Genomic DNA, 26,346 nt, shown 5'->3' with positions numbered 1-26,346 from the left:
AGTTTTCTTAGAAAAGGAAAAGAAAATCAGTAGGAGCAAACCAGAACAACAACCCGTTAAAAAATCAGTGTAAAACTTGCAGAGTCAAGTACTCAAAAGTTAGAAAAAAGCAAACTAGGGGTATTGGGAAAACTTAAATTCAGCTTCTTCTGCAGCTTCCCGTGGTATAGTGAGTTGCAAGGTCAGGATGGATTTTCTTCTGCAGAGCTCCAGCCTAACTCCGTGCAACAGGTAGGGCAATGCTCAACTAATGAGCAGCTGTTCAATAAACTGGATTGTGGCCTCAAACCTTATTTATTGCATGTTATTAACCCCGCTCTGGGGACAGAGCAATCAGTTTCTTCACGTGTTTCGTGATCGTGCTCATTACGAAAGAACTCCCTGCTGCATCGTCCTGATTTATCTCGGTGAAACCTTGTGAGATGAGGAAATACCAATAGCAGAAACAGACCTCGGCATTCAACTATCTTCTATGCAAATATTCCTTTTCCTTCAGCAATTTCTCCTTCCTTTGTTCCCTGCACCCCGTGCCCGTCGTCACCTACACGACAGTCGCATAATTCCTCGTGCGACTGCGGTGCCCCTCCAGAGCAGGATTTATCAACGCTGTCCACAGAAAAAGAGGGGCCTCCACGGAGAAAATAGTTTTAAGACCACAAAACTAAAAATGCATTGAAATGTTTTTGCACCAGAGCTCAAATCAGGGTCACTCACACGTCCTCAGTGCTACCATTTCTCAGCTTTTGCAGAGTTTTGGCGGCCTCAATAGTTACTGTTCAGATGAAAGACTTGGGAGAAAGTCAAGTCAAGTCAACGTAGATCTCAGCTTGAGCTGGAAGACATCTTGCAGGTCTTCCCACCACAAGCTGAGGTCTGAATCCACTGGAGAGAATTAATTGGGAGTGGGTTTATGGGCACTGCCTAATGAACGAGATCTTCAGATTAATTATTAACCTCAAGATAAGCCAGACTTAAAGTCTAAAAGTAGCTGGCTGTAGCTTAAAGCATGGATACAAGCTTCGAAGCAGACTTACCTTATCGTTTCTTTCACATAGAAACTTTAACCTTTGAGCTCGCTTGTGCATAAATACTCCGTCCAAATGTCCCGTCTCCACTGACCGGATTTCAATCGCTTTCTCTCCCCAGCCCATTATTTGATTGGAATGAATGTAGGCTGTCAAAAGGAAGCGTTTGGCAGGTGTTACAACACGTGTTGAGCTAAATATTACGCAACAGGCAGAAGAATTCGCCTCAGCTGTTATTCACAGCCTATGTAAATCAATGGCAGAGCTCTGTGGCCAGGCATGTGCCCACAGGGATAGCAGCCTCTCCACAGCACTCTTCATCCAGAAGTTGCTGCATCCAGTAATTTAAACAGAAGTAGTATCACTTCTTCCCATTTCTGCGGGTGAGGAGCTGAGCTGGCCTCCATGGGTCGTGAAGCCGAGCAATTGCAGAGCTAGAAGTGCAACCCAAGTGCTCCCAGCTCCTCACTCCGCCCCTCTTCCACTCAACACAGCATCCCAGCAGTGCAACAGCTTCTAATATCTTATCCTTATCTTACACTTCAGATGAACCAGAGCTCAAATCTTCAAGAATTCACTTGCTTTTATTATGGAGGACCAAATCGTAGAAATTTAGCAACTGCATCTCTCGTCTGGCTGAGAGAAATCTCCTTTGATAAACAAAAGCCCCAATGACTCCATCTCAGCATCCTCGATGCCTCATCTTACCCATCATTTGTATTTTATGCAGGTGAAGAGGAAGGGTTGACCTACCCACGGAAGTAGGCATTTCTCCCCACTGGAGCACCACATCTTTAGTTATCCGTCCGTAGGTGTTCACATATACACCTTCATCCTCATAGCACACAAGCATCTCCATCCCGTCTGTTTTAGGCAGGATGACAATGGCGTGAGGAGTAATATTGCCCTGAATCTGCAGTTAAAACAAAGCCAAAAAGTCAGAATTACACAGAATGGAGGAAAGAGTAGGGGGAAGGAGGCAGAGCCTTAGAAAAACAAAACCCCAAAACAACCTGAGAACAAAACCCTTCCTCCATTCACCAAACAGGCACTGGCTTTCAGAGATAAGCTTGAAGGGGAATAAACTGTCATGTTTACCCTACGATCAGAGCTGCCTGATACGTCAAGGATAAACAGGTTCAGGAATTATAGAGGGATCACAACAAATACACCCCCAAGACTGATGGCTGACGCTTGGCTGTAACACAAAGAAGTGACTGCTGACTGATGAATCCATCTCCTATTCAAATTAAGGGAAATAAACCCAGAATTTTACAGGTAGCTCTAGGGAGGAAATAGTCCCCTTCTTTTTAGCAGTCCAAGGGCAGCTACAATGACTTTCCAGCCATGTCTGCCCTTCCACAGCTACAACAGCAAAACCATCCCAAACTGCCCCGGTATTTCTCCCTGGAGAAATATGGATGGAGCTTAAATGAGCCAATATGAAAATCCTCAACCACTGTTACCTTTTGTAGCGCTAATTTTCTTTTGAAATAGCTGTTAGACCTGAGAGGGGTCCTGTGGGGAGTCCCTGCTGTCTGTTGGCCTGGGAGCTTTGAGCAGCAACTTACTGAGATTTGGGCTACCCTAATCTTGCAGCCCTCGGCAAACCGCGCTGCCTCAGCGGGAACAAGTTAAGTGTTGGTGAGCACATCTGGGACACCATGCAATGGACAGTGCGCTGGCCATCCAGCCCTTGGTGGCTCTATGTTGTCGTACAACCAAGAACATGGTTTCATGGTATCTCACCCTATAGAGAGCTCCATTACTGCTCCATGCAGCGTATGGACAGACTCTCCTTTCTGTGGGACATGGCAAACTCAAACCTGTCTGCTCAGGCATGGGGACAGAAATAGCCTGTGCAAATAACTAACATGAAGTATGTGATACCTTTGAGTCCTCTTTAAGCAAGTATCAATGAAGAAGGCACCAGAGAACTTCATACCCATGGCAAGGTATCACCTGGCTGGTCACCATTTCTAAGCCACCAAGGGCTGGTCCAAACCTTGCTGGTGACCCGCGTTAGTCATGCAGCAACACTCCCTTGTGCACTCACGTGAGATGGTATGTAGATATCATAAGAGTTCCCAGAATCTACATCAATCACATGGAAACCAGTGTGTGATCCAAAGATAACCTTGAGTCTTTGACCCTCTTCTACAGTGAGATCCACGAGCAACGGCTTGTGCTGGAGATCTGCAAAAGACTTTTATAATCCGTTCAGTGAGTATCACAGAAAATCAACAAACCCCCAGAGCAGCAGCCTGATATGGTTTTGAAATTGTATTTGTCTGACTGTGTTTCCTATTAAATATGTGGTTATTTATATTCCCATCTCTCTGTTCCTACACCAGATGCCTCAGAGGGTGTTACCCACTCGCTCCAGCCATCCTAGCAGATAAGCGCTCACCCTTGCCGAGCACAGCTCTTTTTCCCCAGGACCTCGAGGCCAGCCTGAGGATTTGGTCTCTAAAGGAAGGTGACAGCTCCATTTTACACCAGTGTGTGTACAGCCAGCGTGTGGGGACCCCCCAGAGCCGGTGCTACTCAGAGTAACAGGATGAAAGTCTGCAGAGAGCTGTGACCACCCACCTCCCCTCTCGCAGGGATAACCGCTCCGGTTTGGGCAGCTGAAATGAGTCAGATTAGCAAAGACCTCATTTTCCCTCTTCAAGATAAACTTGCTGGATGCAGGCTGGGACCAGCTCCCTGGCATGTCCCTGCCTACAGGGATGCTCAGCACCTCCAGACTGGAGAAGCAGCACCCTCACCAGCGCCGGCAGAGGCTGGACCCCAGGCTATTTTAATGCTGCTGAGCTCTCCATGTCACTGAACCCATTTATTCTGGCTCTTGTTCAGAAAAAGCAAATGTGACCTAATACTGAATAAGCCCATTTGTGCTGGAAGGATGCAAAACGAGATTACTCAGCATGAATGTCTCCGGAAGGCATTGTCCCTTCTGACTTGTCTCTGCACAGAGCTCAGGATGAAAAGTACTTTAAAGTACAAAGTACGAAATACCCGTTGGCAGGTTATAGAGGAGAGAGGTCTCACTGAAGGAAACCAAGGTAGATGAAAAGAGAAAGAAAAAGAGAAAGAGTGGGTCACTCTCCAGGACCTTCTGTCTTGAAACAGAATCCACATTGCAGAAGGGGAGAGGACCTTGCAAAATAAAAATGGAAGATAACGCCAACCTATTTTCATCCTATATGTGAAAAATTAGAGGTTAAAAAGAACAGACACTCAAAATAACCCTTTCCTCCTCCAAAAACCCCAACTCAATTTTACCCATGGACATTTGGTCAGCTTTCTGCAAACTTCCCAAGTAAAGCTGCCAGCATCAGCTAATAGTAACACTTAATTACTAGCCATAAGCAGAATGTATCCCATCTCTTCAGCCAGAATGTTTTCCACCTCCCATGCCTGCCAGGCATCCCGAGGAGCTCAGCTATGTAAACGAGATGCTTTACTGCTCTCCATAGCAGGGAAATCTCATGTATTTACAACCACAGAGTGTATTTTGGTTAAAAGATAAACATACCTTAAATGCCATAAACTTGTGATATGGTTTAGGAGCCCAAGCGTAGATCTCTACAGCATTCTTTAAGGCAATCACCAAGAACTTGATTCGTTCGTATTTCACTAAAATAAAAATAAAACCAATTTTAAAAACATTCACTTTCTTTCCAACAAGACTGAACAACTCATCTCCAGGAACAGCTTCTCAGGCCATCTCTCTGTTGGTTCTCATTTGATAAAGTGTCCATCTAAAAAGAAATACCAAATTTCTTTGTGCCTGTGGTATCCCCATACTTTTAAGAGAAACTGTCAAGTCAGATCTAAGACTAGAGAACAAAACCGTATCCCTCCAGATATTTTTTTTTTTCCAGAGAGGCCACTCACCGACTTTGTAGTGGATGCATCCCTCCAGGTCCCCGACCGTGATCCAGCCCTGCTTCTTCTCCACTTCAGGGTCGTTGTGTAAAATCCTGTTTCTCAGCCAGGAGAGATAGTACACACGCAGCTTGTTCTTCTTTCCTGTTGGCAAAGGAAACGGCCCTGTCAGAGCAGTGCACATGTGCACGGGAAATCTTGAGATGTCGGCGCTTATTTTCACTCACAACATGATAAAATTAAAGTTTGTTTCACGATGAAGTTAAAAATAGTAATTCAGTTGTGTTTTATTTTTTTCTTGGGAAAAAAGGTATGGAAAACAGAGTCTCCCAGACTGCAGGTGGAAGCTGGAAGAGCTGGGCTTTCGCTCACCACAGGCTGGAAATGTTCCTTCTCGTACAAATCAAGAGAGTTATATCATGGAGAGACAGTCGGGCACAGCGGGGCCGTGACCCCAGCTCTCTTACCACTCAGCTACCTGGTTTCTTTCCTTCTCTTCTACTTCATACAACATTAATTCCACTCTGGAGCTGAGACACGAGCTCCTTGGTCTGTCCTTTGCCAACAACGCTGAAGGGCTGCCACATTTCCACAGCTTCTTGGATGGCTGCGATCTGGCCAAACCCCCGCCCCGCGCTACAGGGACAGGACACAGCTGGCGCTGAGGCTGCTGGAAGAGCACCCAAACCATAAACCAGAGGCTCTGTCTGCTTGTGGGTTTCCACAAGTCCCTGGGGCTTGTCCTCAGCGCCGTTCCCAAGGGCTGGTGCTCCCTGGGGAGAGCTACTACCCTCCCTCCCCCCATTCATCTTCCACCCCTTATTCCTACAGCTGTATCCCGAAAACCACAGGGCAGCTGCCGAGCAAGGCAGACGATGAAGCAGCATTTTCTAAGAGCCCTATCTGAATGGAGGGAGCAGGAATTTGCCAGCGAATGCAGAGCGAGCCCAGGGAGGGGTGTTGAACAACACAAAAGTAAACGGAAGAATGAAATCAAGCAATTTTCCTAACAAGCATTTCTCTTGCTGTCCTCCATGAGCTTTGCAGGGCAGGTATCAGGAGGAGAAGGCTCTGCCCCAGCTCCTCCATCCATGTGCTTCACGGGCTGCTCCGCAGGGAGGATGCTGGGTGCTCTCCTGGGAGACTGGACTCGACATTTTGCTTTCCTGCCAGAAATCACCCATGAGTCTGAGCTGAGAGCTCTGGAACTCCTGGCTGAACCCGGGACAGTGACAAGCCTGTGGCCATCATGATGCTCAGGGCGCCCCGAGCACAGCCATGGTCTGAGCTGGAGCTCAGAAGCCCTGGTTCATGGCTGCCTTGGCAAGAGCCAAACAGACCCAAAACCAGAACTTGCTGCCCCCTCAAGCTGTGCCTACCTGCCTTGCAGGGCATCTGCCTGCATCCTGCCCCTTCCCTTCCCTGCTAAAGGAGGATGGAGCATTGCAGATGAAGCAGAGCTGGCAGGCGATGGGAGCAAATTGCTCTCAGAGACATTCCTGCAGATCAAATGCCTTTGATTCTGGAATAAACCACCTCCAACATCTCCTGAGAGCTTCCCTCTGACAGCGGTGGACAGGTTTGGTCTGAGCTGGAGTCGCTCGAGAATACGGCCAAGAAGGTTACCGGTGGGGTGACAGCATGAGAGGCGCACCTGATATTGTCACGAGGACATTAAGGCCCTCGAGTACGTCCATCTGTTGAAATCGCCGTCTGTTGATCAGGTTGTAGACCTTCCCTTGTCCGCTTCGATCCAGCAGCATCAGGCCATTTTCTGTGCCCACCAGCAGATTCACACCTGAAGAGGAGAGGGCAATGGGGACCAGGAGCCACAGCTGCTCCCAAGGAGAACACCCTGAGCTCATATCTGCTACCACCAAGAGTGGCTGATCCTGGCTAAGGCTGTGATCTTCCCATGAACATCAATAGTCACTCTTAGAGCAACACAAGCCTTGCCTGGGATGGAGAAGAGGACAATGAGAGGCAGGGACTTGGTTCTGTGATGACATGTGCACATTTCACTACCAGCCACACTCTCTGGAGTGTTTTGCTGAGGGCACGGTGTGACGAGGACCTTACCCCACAAAGCAGCACAGAGTATCTCCGAGTTGAAGCGCTTCTTGTATTTCCGTATCTCCGGGGTGTCGCTGTGGGGACGGATGTTGGTGGGGTTGACGTTCACCACCGAGATCTTCCGGGCTTCGTTCAGCTTGGCCTGCTCCTGTCTGAGCAGCTCGCTGGTGAACAGGGCTTGCAAGGAAACACAACAAAACAGCAAGGTGTGATGGGTTAATTGTATGTACCTCTTCTGTCAGGTTTTTTTGGAATATGAAAACAATACTTAGTTTATTTTTTGATGTCACCACTATGTCTCCAGCTATTAGTTTGAAGAGGGACCATCAGGATTCTCCCGTGGGTTGGAACCACCACCAAACCCGTCAGCAGGTGATGTCCCCATACCCCCAGCCCTGCCTAGCGAGCTGACCAGCGCTATTCGCTGCCCGCCTGCCCACATCCAGCCATTTTCAATGACTTCTGAGCAACTGCCAGCTTTTTGGAGTGATTTCCACCTCCCAGTTCTGCCAGGAATATTTCTCCCAGCTGCCCAGGCAGACAGGTGGGTGGATTTCTGCTGTTCCCTGTTTTCTCCTGGACTTTTCTGGTGACATTTCACTGGTGGGGGAGGAGGAGTTGGATGGAAACTGGAGAGCACAAGGATGCAGACATGAGCAATGTCTGGACAAGAGTAGTGAAATGTAGAAGAGGTTCAGTGGGGTTATTCAGGCTCCACGACCCGGTTTCCACGAGGCCCTCCCCTCTCAAACTGGCCCCATGGCCTCCTACCAGTAGCAGATGACTCTTCGTCCTCATCTTCATCTTCATCAGTAGGTGAGGTCTGATACACTCTGGTGTCCACAAAGGGGGTGAAAGAGGCTTTGGTGCTGCTTCCCATACCATACTGGAAAATAAACAGCAAAGTGAGAGCTCAGAGCACTGAAATAACAATAATTTTGTGCATGCATGCCTATGTAAGATGTTCTAATGAGCCAACCCAGCACCTGCCCCTGCGGTGCCCTTTTCGAGCCCTCTATGAATGTTTGCTCGTCCTCCCTCCATCATTAATCACGATAAACATTAAATTGGATTTGTGAGCATCCATGAGCAACAGCAAACAGAGGAGCAGGGCCCAGCTCGGCTCTCCTCTTGCAGGCAGAAGCACAGCACAGCCATGAGACCAGTTAGCGGAGAAGCCGCAGGACCAGAGGTGAAAGTCAACGCAGGTAAAAACCAACTTGTCTGTGTGTAACATATCCACCTTAAAAAGCCCGTTCTGGGATGTCAGGCAGGGTTTGCTCTTCCCACTCTCCCACCGTGCAGCCAAGGTTGGCAGGATGGTGCTGGGAGCCCCTGGCACGGGGCAGCTGACACGCACCAGCGATCACCGGAGTAATTCAGAGCTGGGAAAGGTGGGACTGTTGCTTTCCTTGTGCCAAAGCCAAACGCTAACTTGCCCAGCCTGAGCAAAGATTTTATTTAAACAGGTTGTGGAAATCTATTTTAGGACCTGTAAAGCACAGGCAGAAGAGCTCGAATAGCCCTAATACTGCGCTGCTTCTGTCACCCGTTATCCTGGGGTTTGCTGGGCTAATCCCAAAACATTGATGCCCCTGGGAAAGCGGGAAAAGTCAGCTCTTTAGCAAAATGCCTGGTCCTCAGCACACCTTGCGGGGACGTCATGTACCAGTTGCGTGCAATTTCTCCAATATTGGAGAGGAACAAGCTGCAACATCACGTGTCTTTCTTTTTAAAGCAGAAGACGGGCTAAGACCTTCTCCCAAGCACCATGAAATCCTTGCCTTGGGAGCCAAAGTGACATGATTTTCCCCTCGTTGAGCACCTTATTTTTCCTTCTCCTGCATTCACCCAGGATACACTTTATGTGTGAGCCTCGCTAAGGGCTGTGACAGCAGCAAAATCCAAGTCACTCTGCAGCAGCACTGTTGCTCACATTTTTCTTCCTCGGGACATTTTCCTTCTCTGAAATAAATCTTCCTCAGCTTTCATGTCAGCGAGTCACCCAAGCCCCATGCCACTGCCCCAGCCCTGGCACAGCCAACTGCCCCAGGGACAAGCCCGTGCTGCGGGAACACATGCCACAGGGAACCCCACTGCCCTGGCACATCCGTACCGAAATTGGGTTGGGCTCCTACCTGTCCTCTGGTGGGGGACAAAAAGGTTTAGGAGAAAAAAAACTTCCCAAGTGTTTTGGGGCTGGCATCCATGGGCAAGCTGGCATCCATGCCCTGCATCTGCCAAAATCGCGCTGTGCATTCCGCTTCCCTCCGTCTCCATGTCCCTGACAGCCCGCCTGTTTCCATAGAAATGGGATGGATTTCCAAAAACGACATGGTAACCGAGACCCACGGAAGAAGTTAACAGCCTGCGGCAGGGAAGGCTGCAGGAACAGATACCACATTTACATACGCAGTACGCCATGGGATTTGTGTGCGCATGGAAGATAAAATCGCTACCTTGCGCTCCTTTCATATCCAAGAAATACAATTTTTTTTTCCTGTGCTGGATGTCTTTTCCGTAAAGCACCAACAATTTAAGGAGGGGAAAAATTCAGTATTTACAGGGATGCTTTCCAGCTGAGAGCCAGGTGCTTTCTGACAAATGAATTATGAAGAAAGTGTCCATCCAAACGCACCAAGCATTTCTTTTTTTTGCTCAGATTCAGCTCTTCTCCTAAGAAGCTGACATTTTAATAACCTCCAAGTCCCTTACTTAAATATTGAGAACTCATTTTCCTCCAGGTCCTGTTCAACTGCCTATGAACCTCTGTGGTGGCCGACAGAGACAGCATCAAGCTGCAGGGTGAGGAGGTGCCTGCTCCCTTTTTGCTTGCAGCACCATGAGTCACACGTAAACCTGTGGACTAAACCCCCAAGTTTCCACTTACACCCACTCCCAGCTCAGTCAGCCCTAAAAATACAGTTTTAGAACTGGAAAAGATCTTCTTGGTTGGTATCCTACAAATGAATATATTTAAACCCAATCCTTGCACACTGTCTGCCTGCGTTTTGGCAGTCCCAGGATGACCGTGGAAGGTGTTACTTCCAGGATCAACTCTCTCATCACTGTTTTTAAAGGCAGTGAGGAAACGAATAAAACCTTGAGGTCCAGTCAAGCACCATCTGTTCTTAACGTTTTATCAATGCCCAATTCCAAGCAATTTTTATTTTTGTACTGTTAGTAAAAGTAAACTGTAAAATGAGTGCATCGTTTCTATGAAAAAGAATACGATGACAGAACTTTTGATGTGCAACCAACAAAACGCGAAGAAAAAATTAAATAAAATAGCTTATTCGGCACTAAATGGGTTGATTTTTCACAGGAAAACAGAGAACCATGCCTGGTTCCCACAGCTGGTGATGGTAAGCAAGAATCATTAATTCCCTTGTCTGATGTGTCACATCTTGGTCTTTCTAGGATTTTTTCCACCTTATACAATGTTAATGTTCAATCGTGTCCCTGTAAAACAGCTACCAGGGAGAAATACTTTGCCATGACTGGAAATGTGTAATTTTAAAGGTGGGTAGATTTTTGCTAGTCTGAAGAACTATCCAGAATTTTGTTGGCTTTAGTTTTTGCTAACCTTGTGAGTCACACTAGGTATCAAAGATCGCACAGGTGGAAGCTGAGGCCAGCTGAAGTTAACGGCACCTCTGGCTCTCATAATTTTCTCTTATTTCCAAGTGCAAAGAAAACCCAATCAAAACCAGGGACTTTCACATCAGTTGGCAGCATTCAAGCCATCACCACCGAAACTCCAGCTGGTGGGCTTGGGAGCAGACCTAACATAAATTTCTACCATCAGCCATAGCAATAACCCATCAGATTCCCTCGTGTCTCCACTACACTCACCCACACGGACCAGAAACAAAGAGAAGAGCCAAGAAAGTCAGGGAGGAAAGCAGGAAAGCTCCTTTACGGAGCAGAGATGTTAATACTTGTTTAAAGCAATGCAAAGAAGAAAGAGGACATCCACCCCCACCACCTACTTCAGGCACCGAGTCCATGTCCTGCGCATGCGTGGAGACTCGCCCCAGGGCCTCGGTCGGTGTGCCCGCAGGCGAGTGGCTTTGCTGCACCAGGTCAGGTAGATTGATGTGACCTGCAAAGCCATTGCTGGCTGCATGGCCAGAACGCTTTTTTTCACCAGAGGTCTGCAGAGACACAAGGCATGAGGAAGAAAGAGAAGGGGAGGGGGAAGGAAAAAAAAAAAGAGAGAGAAAAAGAAGAGAAAAAAATCCAAACAAACAAAACCAAGTCGTTGGCAGTCCTCCCATTCCCAGAGCAAGCGGGGGAGAACGACCCTCTCTGTCTCCATCCCCATGCAATCTGCATGCTGCAAAACAACCCCCCACCCCAGGAGAAATAAAGACAGGATTAATCACAGAGTCCATACAGAGTAATTAGCCATGTTACAGCGAGAGAAGCCTGATCACCGTCGTTTCGAGACAAGGAACGTAGGGAAGATTCTGCTCTTGCCACCATGGGTGCAGACTCCATGGCCAGCTCCCCTCCCACGCGGCCACTGGCCAGGGTGGCAGCAGAATCTGACCTCTCAATCAGCATTAGCCTTCACGGCTTTGCACAGCTATGGCAGTGAGTAGCCTGACGGCAAATGCCAGCGCAGCCCTGTCGCATGTTTCCGTAACCCAAACCAGCAGTGAACAGTGGCAGCATCGGCAGAGCGACCGGCACCTCGCTCTGCACGTGAGGCTCCCCTTCCTCTCCATCCTGCCTCGTGCAAGGCAGGTGCTGGGGAGTTTCTCTCTTCCCTGCCTATCACTTTGAGGTGTCATTTGGATGAATCCCACGTACCTGAAGCACATCAATGAGACAGCTACAGAGACTTGTTCCTTTACTGGGATTAGTGGGAAACTCTCTCTGAACAGGCTCACCAAGTTTCGGACCAGCTCCTGATGAGCGAGTGTGTCCCCTGATGGCCATGCTAGCAGTCCAGTGTGAGCAATAAGCCCCCAGCACGAGGCTGTGGTGTGGGTCTCCCACCACGTTCCCTCCTCCCAAAGGAGTTTCCCAGCTGCTCGTCTCACTCACAGCTGTTAAACCCTTCTGCATCACTGTTTTCTCCAAGGGCCTCACTGGTGTGGCACATGTTTTGCTGTTGGGATGCTCAACACCAAGCTCATTTCTGGAACAGCTGCCTGTTGTAGCAGTGACTTGTTCTCCCGCTCAACCGCATCACACTCCGTGCTACACGGATGCACAGGGGCTGCTCAGCATCCCTGTGAAGATCCCAGCTCCGTGCTGGCGAGGGCTTAGGTGGGCTGCGTGCTGCTGCCCAGCCTCGAACGTCGCTAAGAAAGGCAGCAAAGAGGCTGCGACTGCTTTTGCCAACTCCTTCCTCTCTTTCAAAGTCGCATTGATTTCCCGCCCCCCCTCCACGTGAATATTTTACATAAACAGAATTAAGAACTGAAATTCCGCTCAAGTCTAGTTTGTGTTTGATCTAAACACTCCTCCTTTACAATTGCTGACTCCAACCTCCCCTCCCTGCTCCTCCTCTCCCATCCACCTCTGTTACATGCTGGCAGGAGAGTGACTCCCCTGTTTCACTAACTGCCAGAGCCTCCAGCCTCCTTCACCAGGAGACCCACTACCCGTCTGCGTTTCCAGCAGCATCACCAGCACGTTCCAGCAACCAGGAAACCAAGAAACACTGGGGGACATCTTCCACAGCCTTCCTCTGCCTCGCTCCTGCAGAACCACTCATCAGGATTGCTCCCACTGCAGCCTTACCTCTGTGAAGCTGGGGATGGGGGCTGAAATCCGGGTGGGATGTCAAGTGCCCCCGTGCAGCTGGCTCGCTGCGGGAGCACGGGATGGCTTGCTGGTGGGGAAGGGGTCTTGGCCCCTGCTAAAAGCCTCCAAACACTCCACAAACACCGCACGCCTCTGACAGTGACATGGTGGCAAAGGTTGGGAAGAAGAGGGGAAACCTTGGGCCAGGTTCCAAGCGTATTAACTAAATGCTGCAAACTGAAGATGACTTCTGTTGCCTGGAGCTATTGTGGGATTACGGCAGTTTCACTTGTAGGAGCATCCTCCCCGCCGTGCCCGTGCCCTGGCATTACTATTCACTGCTGTTTGTAGTTCTGAGAAACATTTGCACTTGTCACATTTGCTCCGAGTGTAAATTGTACTAACGAGAGCGCTAACGAGCACAATTTACTCAGTCGTTTTGTGTTCCGGACACACAGCACTGTTAGTTTTTGTGCTTACATGGGCAAAACCTCCTGAAGATGCTCCATGGAAATATTTGTTTTACAACTTACCTCCCTCACCATTAAAGTCCCTTCCCTTGAAATATTGCTAAACGTATCTGCATGGGAAGTCTCTAGCCCGTGGGTTGTCACCATTCCCAGGTTGTACGGCTCATTGCTTCCAGAAATTCCTGTTGGTCTGAGGACAGAATGGAAAAGCATTAATGACGGATATTGCCCTTCCTAAACTAGATTAAAAAAATTCTTAATAAAGTATTGTTTCAATAAGGGGAAGGCTTTATCTCACAGGAAGAAAAATTAGAAAACAGATCCACTTAGAAGTACGAGGAAATTATTTATGTTGTCAGAAATACAGGACCAGGGTCAGGTTGATACAATACAGATACAGCACAGAGACCAAAGAAAGGAGCTTTTCCTGCCCCAAGGTGTCCTAAGAGCAGCACTGCCCACTGGGTAACGAGGAGCTGCAGTCCCACTCTTCCTGACACCTTTTTTCCTACTTGCTTAGGAAAGTTTAAAAAAAATAATTCACTCCCTTTATTCCTCATCTCAACCTCTGGAAAAGGGAGCAGTCCGATGCATCTGATGACAAAAAACCAACAAGGGAGAGGATGGGGTTTGGAGTGGGGAGCGAGTGGGAGCACAAGTTGCGTCCTGCAGCTTTCTGCTCTTTTCCAGGTGAAAACGTAGCCCTAACCCATGATTTCCTCTTGGGTTTATTTCTGTGCTCCTGTGTGAAGACAGAGTCTGGAATTTATTCTCAAGAACGTTAAATTTCAGGACTACCTGAGAGCGGATATCGCAGGCGGCAAGCAGCCACCGTGACTTTAATATTACGTTCTGAGCAGACCAGTTGCTTAAATGTAATTCCAACGAAACCAAAAGCAAACGACGACGTGTCTCTGGACACCCTGCCTGCGCTCCAGAAAACAGTGATGGCTGTTAGGAAGTTGTTGCTGATAAGACCTGTTATTTTGCCTTTAAAAGCCATGCAGCTGGCTTACTTTCCATTAAGATGAAGCAGCTCACTCTCTGACACATCATCCCCACGCACACACCTACTAGTCAATGCCCAGAAGCTCACGAGGGAGCCTGGTACTGTGAAAAGCCAAAGCAAACCTGCATTCATCAAGGGGGTCATTGGTCTGATGTGAGCCCTGAGGACCCCAAGGTGGGACTGGCTCGATGATGGACCCTCGCCTGCATCGTATCGAACATACAACTGGACAGGCATCACCAAAGCACCCCGAACAACAGCATGCCATCCTTCCACCATACTGTTCACATAGGGAGCTCGCAACTCCTTTCTACTGTCAGCACTTCGACATCGCCAAAGGATGGGAAAACAACACATTTATTCCAGTTTCAGAAATAAGAAACCAGAGGCAAAGGAGGTTATGCTGATTTTGAGACCATATAGCGAGTGAATGAATGGCTGTGGTAGCCTCGAGGTCCTAAATTCCAGTGTCACCTTGCAAGAAATCCCTGGACATGCGCAAGAGCTGGCTTGTACAGCCCAGAGAAGAGGGAGATGAAGAGAGTCATCATAGTCTTCAGATGTAGAAAAGGTATCTGTAGAGATGGAAGGAGTAAACGGTCCCGCCTGTCCACTGGGACACAAAGTGATGGATGGGTTTATCCTGCAGCAGGAGAGACCTGGAATGAAGAGCAGCCCAGTGCTCAGGGAGGATGCCTAGGAAAGCTTAAAAATGGGTTATATCAAGATCCCTCAGAAGGTGCAGGAGAACATGAGAAGACCTCTCTTGACCCCAGTTTCTAATGGAAAAACACTGAACATAGGAAAAGTAAAGTTTTGACAGTACTACATCTAGTCTGCACTTGAATTAAGGTTCCTTTTGTGAAATAAGGGTGCAAAGCCAAGCCTTGCTTTCTTTTTCCCCAGACACAGAGCAGCACAGCCATGCCTGCAGATTCCCACAAAGGCTTAGACATGGACAGAGCTCCTGCCACCTCACTGTGACACCAAGGGTTTGCATCTCCATGTTCAGTCTTCGGAGCACGTTCATCAACAGGATGTTACGGGACAAGTGGCATTGGGCTGGCAGCGGGTTAGGGGCATCCACCTCATCGCTGTGCCTGTCGCCCGATACATCTGGCTGCACAGCATTCCCTGAGATGTTTTATCCACTGAAAAGTGCTATGTCAAACCCAAGGTGTTTGGTGGAAGGATGTCAGTACCGATTAACTATTCCTGATGAAAATCCTCTTCTGGGAGCAGCCCGAGGCCCCTTCTTGCACGCGTGACTGCCCATCTGACTGCTGCGTACTCATAACCATCCCGCTGTCTCCTGACTTTCCCCACCAAATTCCAAGAACTCTGATTTTTCTTCTTCTGCTGGAAGGAAGCTCCAACCCAGGAGCTTGACCTTTGCATAACATGGACCTCTGGGTCTCCTTGCCACTCAGAGACAGCCAAGGACAAAAAAAAAAATCAAAGACAAAAGATTCAGGATTATTATAATCCCGGCTCTACCAGTTGGCACTGGACAGGCCACCAAGCACTGCGCTTCCTCGTGGCTTGATTTGGGGCAAGACCGGGCTGAAGAGCAGGCAGAGCTTTAACACATCAACCCCCTGGGCAGGACCCAAGGTGTGGATGAGGTCAGGTGTGTTCACTCTGGCCAAAAAACCGCCTTACTCAGCAGAAGGAACAGGTCCATCAGCTTGGAGTCCAAGTTCACTGAACCTGCAGTGGAAATCATGCCCTTTTTCCCATCAAGTATCTCTAGTTTGAACCAGGAAAAAGACCCACCTAAATCAACCATCCCTTGCAACTGTGACGCCATTCCCAGTGCCAGCCACCAAACCCTGACGCGCTTTGCACACATCCTGTACCACAGCTACGGCTCCCTCAGACTACGCCACGCCACGCTTTCATGGTCTGCCCCCCAAAAGAAAGCGCCTCTTACATAAGCCGTGGGATGTCGCTGACGGGCACGGTCCCATCGTGCGTCTCGTTCTCCCCATCCTCCTCCTCCTCCTCGCTGCTTTCCGACTCCTCGCTGGAGGAGGAGTAGTCGGTCACCTTCTTCAGGGGGCGATTGGTTTCTTCGATGCGCAGCTCCCTCAACTCTTTGGCTAAGGCCGTCAGATCCTAAAGGGGATGGGGGCAAGAAAACAAGAACGCGATGGGTATTATATTCCAAGCGAGGAGAACGCCACGTACATCTCTTCAAAAGCCAATGCTAACAGCACGAGCAACGAGAAGTAGCTTTACAGAGTCGTTACAAACATGAGACGAACGTAAGACAATGTTTGTAGCATGTAGCATTTATTAAACAAAACAAAACTGATTTACGCTCACTGAAAAAAATCAATAGCCAACCTCTTCTTTTTCTGTTTGGAACGTGTATGTGCATATATATACACACACTTATATGTATATACACGACAAAATTATATTTGTTGGAAAAGGTGAAGTTCAGTCACCATCATAGTAAACTGGAAAACAATGTCATTTCAAAGATTGGCTCGGAGAATTTCTCCTGCAGGGTTTTCTCTTCTTTCAAACTTCTCAAAGAGACCCCGTAATTGTATTTATTCTGTAATAAATGCATTTGGGAAGGAAGCAATGACAGCATCTCCCATGGAGTGGTGCAATCCCCACGTTGAGAGCTGCTTCCGTGTTGAGTCTCCGCTGTCGGGCGGCTGCCGAGAGGCGGTGAGGAGCACGAGGAGAAGCGCCCAGCTCAGCCAGACTTTGGAGTCACAGCTCTGAGTCAGCCACACGATCAGAAAAAAAAAAAATTAAAACAAAACCAAAAAAATCCCTCAGCGGGACCCATTAAGCACTTTATGTGAAATGTGGCAGCCTAAAAGCCAAGGGTAAACAAAAAAAAAAAAAAAGAAAAGAAAAAAGCCTTGAAACGAGAAAAAGGATAGGAGCAGTCCCAAAGCCTAGTAATAATTTTTCAGTTTACCATGACTTTGATGAGGTCTCGGACCCGACAGTCATATAAAATAGACACTGCTATTTCAAAACAAGGAACATGGCAGGCACCGTGTAGAAAAGAGACTTGTTGTTATCTTACATGCTTTTATAGCAATGCAGGGGGAAGCAGTAGGGCAGAAAAGCATGAGAGCTCGAATTAGAATGGGTTAGAGAACTCTGTCGCACAAGACATGCACATGACGAACGAAGCATCGCAATTGTCAGTCTTACCATTTCTCCCTACATTAGTGACCGAGGTAGGCATCAGTGCATTCGGTCAGAGATAAAGGATTAGGGAGAAAGAAACTCATTGAAAAAGACTAAATTCCACAATTGTCTTACGGCCATACTCTCATTTACTGCATTTCCAGTTTACCGTTCCAGCAGGGCGACTACGGCAATATTAATTACGGTTGCAAAGGGAGCTCTTAAAAATCTATCCCGTCGACACGTGAAGAAAACGATGGAAAACTTCTACGGCTGAGATGCAAACCCAGTTTATTTATTTATTTATTTATTAAATTGTCAACCAGGAATATTTCGCAAGCAATTTGTACTTTGGTTCTGGGTGACCCACACCTCCCAGCAGGCTCCCACCGGTGGGCAACCGCACATTCTGCTCCCAGGTCTGCCCTGCCCGGCCTCTGACGCAAAGGAGAGACTCCCACGGATGTCAAAGGGCTTTGCATCAGACCTGTGAGAATATTAGTATTCCAAAAAAGCTAGTTTTTTTTTTAAAAAAAGGATTAATTCCTGCTTTCCAGCAGATACCTGTGATGGGTATTATATATCCCTAGCCAAACGCTCTCTGTATCTCTAAAGAAAGGCTCTTTATCAAGATTAAAGAGAGAATGTGTTATTCAAAGAGTTTATTTTCGATGCCAACGTGCTTGGGATCGAAATATAGTCAAATCTGCAGGCACAACAACTACTTTAATAGCGCTGTAGCAGCTTCTATGATATGATCATTTCTTTTCCCAAACAAGAATCAATGAAAATTCGAAGAGCTTAACAACGCTTTCCATTTCGAGTGGAAAACATGCTCTATATTGAGCACTTGCCTTTGAGTTGGATTAGAGCCTTCTCAACTTTAGAAAGGACTTTAGGGCTGCGTTAGAGCCTCTTAAAACTGCAGCTCAAACTCCCGCAGTGCAGGACTAGCACTCAACCCTTCTCTAACACAGCGATGGACCAGGAAAATCACCTCTTTTTTGCACCTTCCATTTCTAACGTGCTTCAAACCTTCTTTGGTCATCACTAGAAGATAGTCCAGTATTTTAAAAATCAGTTTCATTAGTTTTTAATAACTAATTTGGAAGTTATAACAGCAGTAATACTCCCAGACAATATCATCAGATAACTCGTATTTCCTAGTTAAAGCTTTGCCTCGGGATGGTTAATTCTTTGATACTATCGTTTTCTCTAAGTAATGAGCACTTTGTAGGATTAAATGGCTTCACTGAGTTGCTCTTGGACCAAAACCAATCTGACAACTAGAAAGAAAGTGCTCTGTAGTTCCACACGTGTTTGAAATGTTATTACTGAGGGTGACATGATACATAAGTTAGCAGTATCAGTGCTCTTTAATTACTTTTAATTACAAAGACTACTTCAGATTTAATATTTGCTGGAATCAAGTTAGATTGGTTTCCAGAATCATATAGCTCATTGAACTTGAATTCAGCACACACACTGCCTCTATTTAGACACTGATTTATGTGCTTTTTTCTTAACAAAGCACCTCATTAAACAAAATGCATTGCTCATGTTTTATCCAAGAGGACATGTTAACTAAGCAGCACTTTTTCCCTCTTTCCCATCTTCTATTTTTGGAGTAATAAGGCTGCAGGAGAGGCTGCCCATACTGGTGCCTTCCATTACATCCCCGCAGTCACCAGCATCAGCAGTGTGTGCACAGCGATGCGCGGATGAGGCACGTTAAATGCTAAATCAGGGACGTGTGGTCTCTTTCCACGAACGTTTAAACATTCGCCATCACCAAACGCACACACTTTTAAAATATTATTGTATGGTAAAAAAGGCGTAACTCAGGACTCTGATTTAAAGGGATGGATGAAGACTACTGTCGCCCATCAACATCCCAGATGGCTCTGCGGACTCTGGCTTTACTGCTGATGGTCTGGTCCATGAGAATGAATTACCCACTGTATCCCACTGCTCTGTTTTCCTTCGTTTGCCAAGCGCCTTGGTTCAAATTAGGCTTAAATCACATTTCAAATAGTGCTGGATGGTCCCACTGAAATCAGCAGGCGGCCGGGGGCTGTAGCTGAGAGCAGAATGCGGTGAGCGGCGCAGGCTGCCCGGACCACCTTTGCCAGCACAAGGAACCTCCACTCCTGCTCCTTCTCTTTCAAACAGGCCGGACAACGGCAGCACCCTTTGCTCCACGCGTGAGCCTCAGGGTGCTTCTTGCCGCAGCCTCCATGCAAGTGGTCTGGCCGGCGGGTTTCGGGCAGCCCACGGCTGAGCAGGACACACCGGCAGCGCCACTCCCCTCCCCGAAACGCAATCATTCGGTCTCCCGTCTGACCCAAGGTTGCATCACCACCTTTGTCAATGCCAGCACCAAGAAAACCCAGTTCGATATTACGCACTAACTAGTTAACCTTGCACAGGCATGACCCACTGAGAAAAGATATCACTAACCTCATCTATAGCTTTCTTATAGCTCTGTGGGTAAAGGAAGAATAATCAGCATCAGAGGAAACAGATCGGGACAGGAAAAAGCCAGAGGAAGGGCAAGCAGGTTAGAAATAAAATTAGAATTGTTAGCTCAATGCTGTGGAGTGTAGAGAAAAAAAAAAAAACACATCATCAACAAAACATTAATACACATTAAAAAAGAAACGCATTTTGTTACTAGGCCAACTCTGCAGTTTTAAAATCCAAATGTCAACAGCATTAAACCAGGAGGAAACACTTCGGATGAGATTTTGCTCAGAATAATAAAATGTGAGCGTACAGAGACCACTACCAGGTTTGGTTTTAAGCTGCGAAGGCTGTCGGGGGCCGGTGGCCCAGCCTTCCCGAGCAGAGCATCCCTCTGCCGGGCTGCTGTGAGGGGACATGCAGCACGGAACACAACAATGTGCCATCGGCGACCACCGTGCCCAAGCTAGCGAAGCCCTTAAGCATCTGCTTCACCTGAAAACACAGGCTTAAGCGCTTTCCCCTAGACTTGGGCACCTGATAAAAAACTCATGCAACTCTCTTAAGCATTCAGATCTCCTACGGGCTCTCGCCGTACCGCCGCTTTCCAGTCTCTCCGCTGGAGGAGCGGCGGTACTGGCCTCTTTTTTGGGGTCCCTGCAGTCGTGCTACTGCACCGAAGGGAAACACGGCCAAGCTGGCTGGTAATGTTCCCGTGGGAAATAATTTGAGACTCACAGCGGGTCGGCTCGGTCGTGTCACGTCCCTGTTGTCCTCCTGCTTTACCTTGGCGGGCTCATGGGAGAGCACTGGGGACCCTTCAGGCTTGGCATTCCCTGGGAGAAAGGCAAGAGGAGAGAGTGGGAGTTAAAATGCTTCCAAAACCTGTCGCTGCACCCCATCGCCTGGGACGGGTGTGTGTGTGTGGGATTCATCGTCCTCCCCCTCACGCTAGGGCACTGGCAGGCCCTTCCCCAGCTATTTTCCCCTGAAGCACAGGAAGACAGTGGTGAAAGCAGACAAGGACATCACAGGCTCAGGGCTGGATGCCCTGTAATTAGGTAACTTTTGTCCAACTAGTAAAGTTTTACAGTGTTTTGCTTTTGTGGTCTCAAAAAATCATCCTGCTCCTGTCTACTTAACTATACGGAGCATCCCTCCATAGAGTGACAGAAGCCATAATCCAGCCCAGCCTTCACTGACAGCCTTCTTGCAGTGTGACTGCCCTTTTTTTCTACTAAAGAAACAAATTCGCTGTGCAAAAGCGCAGGACATGTGATAAATTAAAAGCTCTGCAGCACCTGACATTGCTAGGACATTATTTATCACAGGATTCCTCATTAGCGAAAAACAAAACCAAACCAAAAAGGACAACTGGTGATAAACTCCTTTTATTGACTACCTAGAGGAGTGATGATTTCAACAAGAGACACGTCATCTTATCGCAAAGTCATAAAAAATTCAAAGCATGGAGGCAGCGTTTGTTTTAATGTGCTTCAGCCCTGGGGGATTTACACTGCGGGGCTGTGCCAGAAACGCAGATGTATAGGTTGTATGTGCTTTAGCAACTCCTACTGCGATTAAACGGGGGAATGGAATATCTTGAAGAGTGGCTCTAGGATGAGAGGAAACAATAAACCCAGTGTCAGCACAGCTGCCTGGTGAAAGCATTTTAGAGAAAGCTTCTTATGGGCTAATTCGCTCCTCTGCCCCCATCTCAGGCTTTGCAAAAAGATGAAGCTCCAAAAAAAGTATTATATACCCATCAAAACTGAAACACACTTTCAAAGAAACCATCACAGAAGAATTGAGCTTGGGTCGATGAAGCACACTGGTATTTTTTTTTGGTTACCCTAAAGCATAACCCTCATCTCCTTTTGTACAGGAGCAGCATGTGCTGCTGTGGGCATCCTACATCATCATCCAGGAAAAGGGAGCGTCAGCATCTCTGTTTGCAAGGAGGCCAGCTGGTCACAGAACTACACCAGAACTGATGAATCCTTTGATTTTCTAAATTTTTTAAAACCACACATGAGATCACAGACTTCTTGCCCTTCCTGCTCATCAAACATGCCTCGGAAAGCACACCCAGTGCTAAGGGACGTTTGCAAGACCCTCACCTCTGACTCTGTTGCGCTCACTGGAGCCAGCCTGGGAGCCGGGCTGGGACCCGCCCTGGGAGCTGGGCTGGGAGCTGGGAGTGCTGGAGCTGGAGGAGCTGCCGCTGCTGGTCCTCTGCAGCGGGCTCTCCACGATGGGCTCCGTCCTCCTCAGGTCTGGGTTGCTGCAGGAACACAAAACAAGAGGGGCATGGTTAGCTGTCAACACGCACGCCTGCAGGCCTTCAGATCCTTCCCACCCTGGCAGGGACAGCTGGAAGGCGAGGAGACATCTTTTCTGCTGGAGAAGACAGGGCGGAGGTCTTCTCTTCTGAAGCTATTGAGCCTGCAAGCCCCACAGAAATCCATGGGAGCCGAATTAGGCGCTCAACATCTTCACGGAGGTGGACTGCAACCATGATGAAAAATTGGCTAGAGAAGCTTTCTACTCTTAATTTGCAAAATTTGGCAAAAATTAAAAGCTTCTTTGCTCAAAATTCCCTTTCAGTCTGAAGATGTGCAATGATGGATGTATCTAATTAACCAACAATATTCACCATAAAAGCAGGAATTTGCAAATCACTATGAGACAGAGAAAGAAATATTTCAGCAAAGAAACGATCTCAAGTTTGCAACAAGGCTGCAGATTACTTTTGCCACTTAATCACACTTCCCAATTCTCATGGCTTCACTTCAAACTTGCATCAGATATCCACTCTTCTTCCTTGATTTCTCTCACTCTTGTGAACACACAAAAATCTAGAACAAAAAGCGTCCTTGACGCACAAAGAGTGGCTAATCTCTCTCAGAGTATCAGATGCCTTTAGGAAATTAATTCTTATTTGGCACTAAAATGACATCAGAAGACATGTTCGACGCAGAGTTACGCGATTTGGTTTTATACAATATTCTCATTAAGTGATCTTATTATTCAAAGTCCCGTTAAAAACGTACAGAAGCTTTCTCCACAGACTCCACAGAGTCCAATTGGGACGCGGCGTACGTAGAAACGATGCGGTGACACAATGCAATTGCAATCACGGGGTGTGCACGTGAAGAACGAGGTGTGTGGAGCGTGCACGCCACGTCCCTCGGAGAACGACCACGATGGTGCAAACGGTGCAAAGGCCCGCTGCCGTAACAAGGTCGTCGGCAGAATCGTTTGGACCCGGCTTAGCATAAATATTATATAAAATCCCTGCCTGGGGTTATCTTGCATTGACACAGGTGGGTATTAAGATGATGAGAGCAAGACTAACTTTCCATGTGCAAGGAAATATCCTCTCATTTGTTACAATAGGGTAACAAATAAAACAAAGGGTATTTTAATAATATTTACAGTTATGCATGGGAGGAACCAAGAACCAACAGGAGAGGTGGTTAAAAAAAGAAAATTGAATAAATGCTACATTACTGTCAGAGAAATGAAATGTGAATCTCTTTTACTGAATAGTTAGTCTAACGGACACGGCAGCATCCTAATCAGTTCCAGTTTTCACCAAACGGAAAACCTCCAGCTCACGCTGTACGTGTCCTTAGCTAAGTTAATTCATGAAATGTATTTGTATAAAATAATACTAATGTATCTACCTGTACCGACTAGAACTGGGACTGGGAGGCTGAAGGAAACACTGGGCAACCTTCAACTGGAATCCAATAGATTCCCATCATCCTTTTTACTTTCAATACCATCCTTTCCTAGGGCCACGCAGCCCAAGACCCCTCTGCGTTTTAAACTGTCCTTCAAGCAACAGCTAATTAGAACAACAACATTTTCAAGAATTCAAAATGCTTCAGCCTTGAGCAATAAAGAGGAACCAAGCATGATATGAATGTTTTTTGGCTAATTAATTAAAAAAAAGAAAAAAAAAAAAGATTCCTTCTCCTTCCACTACCCCTGCCAGCTACTCTACGCTGCTGCCGGCTGTTTGTGAGCGTGCTGATGCACGGCTGGGGCACTGAGCTGGAAAGAAAAGCGTGGGCTGAAACCAGTGACAGCACACAGCTACGGACACCCCAGTGTTCGGATAAGGACAAGGCAGGACGAAGAAACCGAAGAGCTCCATCATGTAAGGCCATGTGGAACATGTATTTACCCTGAGATTTGCCCGTCTGAGGTCTTAGAGATCTGCCCATGGTGGTCTGCAAACCAGAGACAAACTCTTGCATGACTAAGCCACGTTTTTTCCATCTGGCTCTGAGCAGAGCCCATCAACTTCCCCACTTGTTTTAAACATGCCCAGGGACAGCTCTGACACGGAAGGTGTCAGACACAGTACAGCATCCTTCCTTGGTGTGCTACAAGCGTGCCCTGCGCACCGCTGTGCCGGAGAGCTGGAACCGGCTAAGCTAAAGGCCCTAATCCTAGGAAACCAAAAGGAATTTAATCCTTGATCTACATCTACGGAAGATTTCATCAAGCTGTATCACTGTCTGTCCCCCAGCACACTCCTTGGTCATTATCTGCAAAAAGCTGCTCCAATGCGCAGGAAATGTATGGTATGTATCGCTCAGATCTCCCCAATGGCTTATATGGATCCCCCTCATATGCAAGAGGTGACACTGGGAGAACCAGAACCTAATTCTGCTAAAGGGAGCGCCCAAATTTCCGTTTGCCCCCAGAGCAGCAGATGCAGCATCCATGTCCCGATCCTGCAATGCCCAGGGAGCAAAACCTCCAGGGATCTGAGCACTCACAGCCTTTGGCGTCAGTACAAAATACTAATGGAGGCAAAAGTTCATCCCAGCTACAGAAGCAGCATTAGAAATCCCGTGCTGTTGCCCGTCAGCACAAGCAGGGCTAAACCCCCAGCCCGAGATGGGGCTCCCCAGGCGGGCGATGCCAGGAGGAGCGCAGGCAGCAGCATGCCGGGATCACTCCTGCCCGTCCCCCTTGGTGTCCGTACCTTGCCCGAATGGGCTGGGAGCCCAGCCGGGGCCCCAGGGCACTGCCGTTGCCCGGGGAGTTCTTCCTCGCCAGAGCAGGGGATATGGAAGTGGTTCGTTGAGGCACCTGGAAAAGAGCAGAGACATCCGCCGTCATCCCGCCTGCCCCACCGCGGCAGGAGCTCTCTCCGAGATCCCCTTCCAGCGCTGCCTTAAGACTTGATTTACGACCGCTTTCCCACGGAGAGATCCGCAATACTTAGAGCGATTATAAGAGGTAAAGCTCTCGGCTTTTAGAAGGAATTGCCCGAGTGTGAGACACAAAGGAGCCGCCACAGTGCGGTCAGGGATGCTCCAGGCAGAGGAGCCTGGAACAGCACACACAGCAGCCCAGCTACGAACAAACTGAACACTGACTTTTTCAAAAATGAATGTATGCACGCAGACACATATATGTATCTCTAATTTAAATCTAACAAACCCCAGAAAAGTAGTTTTTAAGATAAAATTCAGGCTGAAGTGCATTTCAGCAGTCACGGTGGAGATTTTGGCATCTCCAGTTCAGATACAACGTGCACCAGTAGAGAGAAGGTGTTGACTGATGGACAAACAAGAGGATTGATGGTAGAAAGATCCAAATTGAACCACCTAACACTCACAATCAAACCCTAGGACCTTCGTTGAGCTTCAGATGTCTCTCCCAAAGCCCTGCTGCCAGCAGGTCGACTCACCACCAACGCCGCCAGCAGAAACTCAAGGCCAAGCCCAGCGCCCTGCCTCGTCCCGTGGGAGCGCGGGCTCAGGCGGAGAGGTATGACCATACTCACCGTGCAAAATCTTGCACCAGGTAATAAAGAGGCCAAGGGCTTGGTGGGATTAGCAAATAATAATAAAAAAAAAGATCAGGTGCTTTTTTGGGTTTTTTTTCTTGGTTTTTTTTGTGGGTTTTTTTTTCAGAATAAACACGCAGTTTTGTTAGGCAAGATAAAAAGATTTAGAGAGCGAGTGAGCTTTGTATTCTGTGGCATCGCTACCTACAGCTTGTCTTATTAAAAAGCGATCTCCCCTCCGGGTAGGGTACTCTGCAGTCGGGACTTGGGGAGATTTTTTACCTTCCTCTGAAGCATCCAGCTGTAAGCACTGGCAGAAACAAGATCCCAGACCACAGAGACAGCCGGCTGTCCTTTCATTCCCACTTACAAACACACCAAACCCACTTCGGGCAGTAAAATGTCGACACAACGGCCTTAAACGTCATCTGGTGGGGACCTCTTCCACAGTTCGTGTTCCCACAGTCGAGGGGGAAAATACTCCGTAGAGCTGGGAAAAAAGCCGTTTTCCCAAGGAGCAGGCACTGTGGTCTCACTGTGTAACGCGTTACTGCAGTTAAGAGATGCCCTTCTTTGAAGGATTTAAGGCAAAAGTCAACCTTAAATTCCAAAGGGTTTCTCAAATTTGGGTTAAAACCAGGCAGCCGTCCTTCTGCACTGCTGAGGAGCAAAGCA

The 26,346-nt window shown here is 47.8% G+C and overlaps 1 protein-coding gene across 2 annotated transcripts in view; it reads right to left on the bottom strand.

Moving 5' to 3' along the window:
* The window catches only part of TNIK (TRAF2 and NCK interacting kinase), a 162,485-nt gene that overhangs the window by 1,682 nt on the left and 134,457 nt on the right, over nucleotides 1-26,346 (bottom strand). The window contains exons 18-32 of one of the 2 annotated variants that reach the window (XM_086618726.1): nucleotides 24,862-24,968; nucleotides 21,977-22,140; nucleotides 20,595-20,692; nucleotides 19,854-19,877; nucleotides 16,165-16,349; nucleotides 13,286-13,412; nucleotides 10,985-11,149; nucleotides 7,764-7,878; nucleotides 6,999-7,169; nucleotides 6,574-6,717; nucleotides 4,929-5,063; nucleotides 4,567-4,667; nucleotides 3,082-3,231; nucleotides 1,779-1,938; nucleotides 1,035-1,174 (exon numbers count right to left, since the gene is read on the bottom strand). In XM_086618726.1, the coding sequence (XP_086474852.1) occupies nucleotides 1,035-1,174; nucleotides 1,779-1,938; nucleotides 3,082-3,231; nucleotides 4,567-4,667; nucleotides 4,929-5,063; nucleotides 6,574-6,717; nucleotides 6,999-7,169; nucleotides 7,764-7,878; nucleotides 10,985-11,149; nucleotides 13,286-13,412; nucleotides 16,165-16,349; nucleotides 19,854-19,877; nucleotides 20,595-20,692; nucleotides 21,977-22,140; nucleotides 24,862-24,968 (1,986 nt within the window). The remainder of the gene's footprint in view (nucleotides 1-1,034; nucleotides 1,175-1,778; nucleotides 1,939-3,081; nucleotides 3,232-4,566; nucleotides 4,668-4,928; nucleotides 5,064-6,573; nucleotides 6,718-6,998; nucleotides 7,170-7,763; nucleotides 7,879-10,984; nucleotides 11,150-13,285; nucleotides 13,413-16,164; nucleotides 16,350-19,853; nucleotides 19,878-20,594; nucleotides 20,693-21,976; nucleotides 22,141-24,861; nucleotides 24,969-26,346) is intronic. The other variant, XM_086618727.1, reaches the window with a different exon arrangement.

This window comes from Tauraco erythrolophus, chromosome 11 (assembly GCF_009769465.1).
Source record: "Tauraco erythrolophus isolate bTauEry1 chromosome 11, bTauEry1.pri, whole genome shotgun sequence".
In the NCBI taxonomy this organism is placed as follows: domain Eukaryota; kingdom Metazoa; phylum Chordata; class Aves; order Musophagiformes; family Musophagidae; genus Tauraco; species Tauraco erythrolophus.
This window is presented reverse-complemented; position numbering and strand designations above follow the sequence as displayed.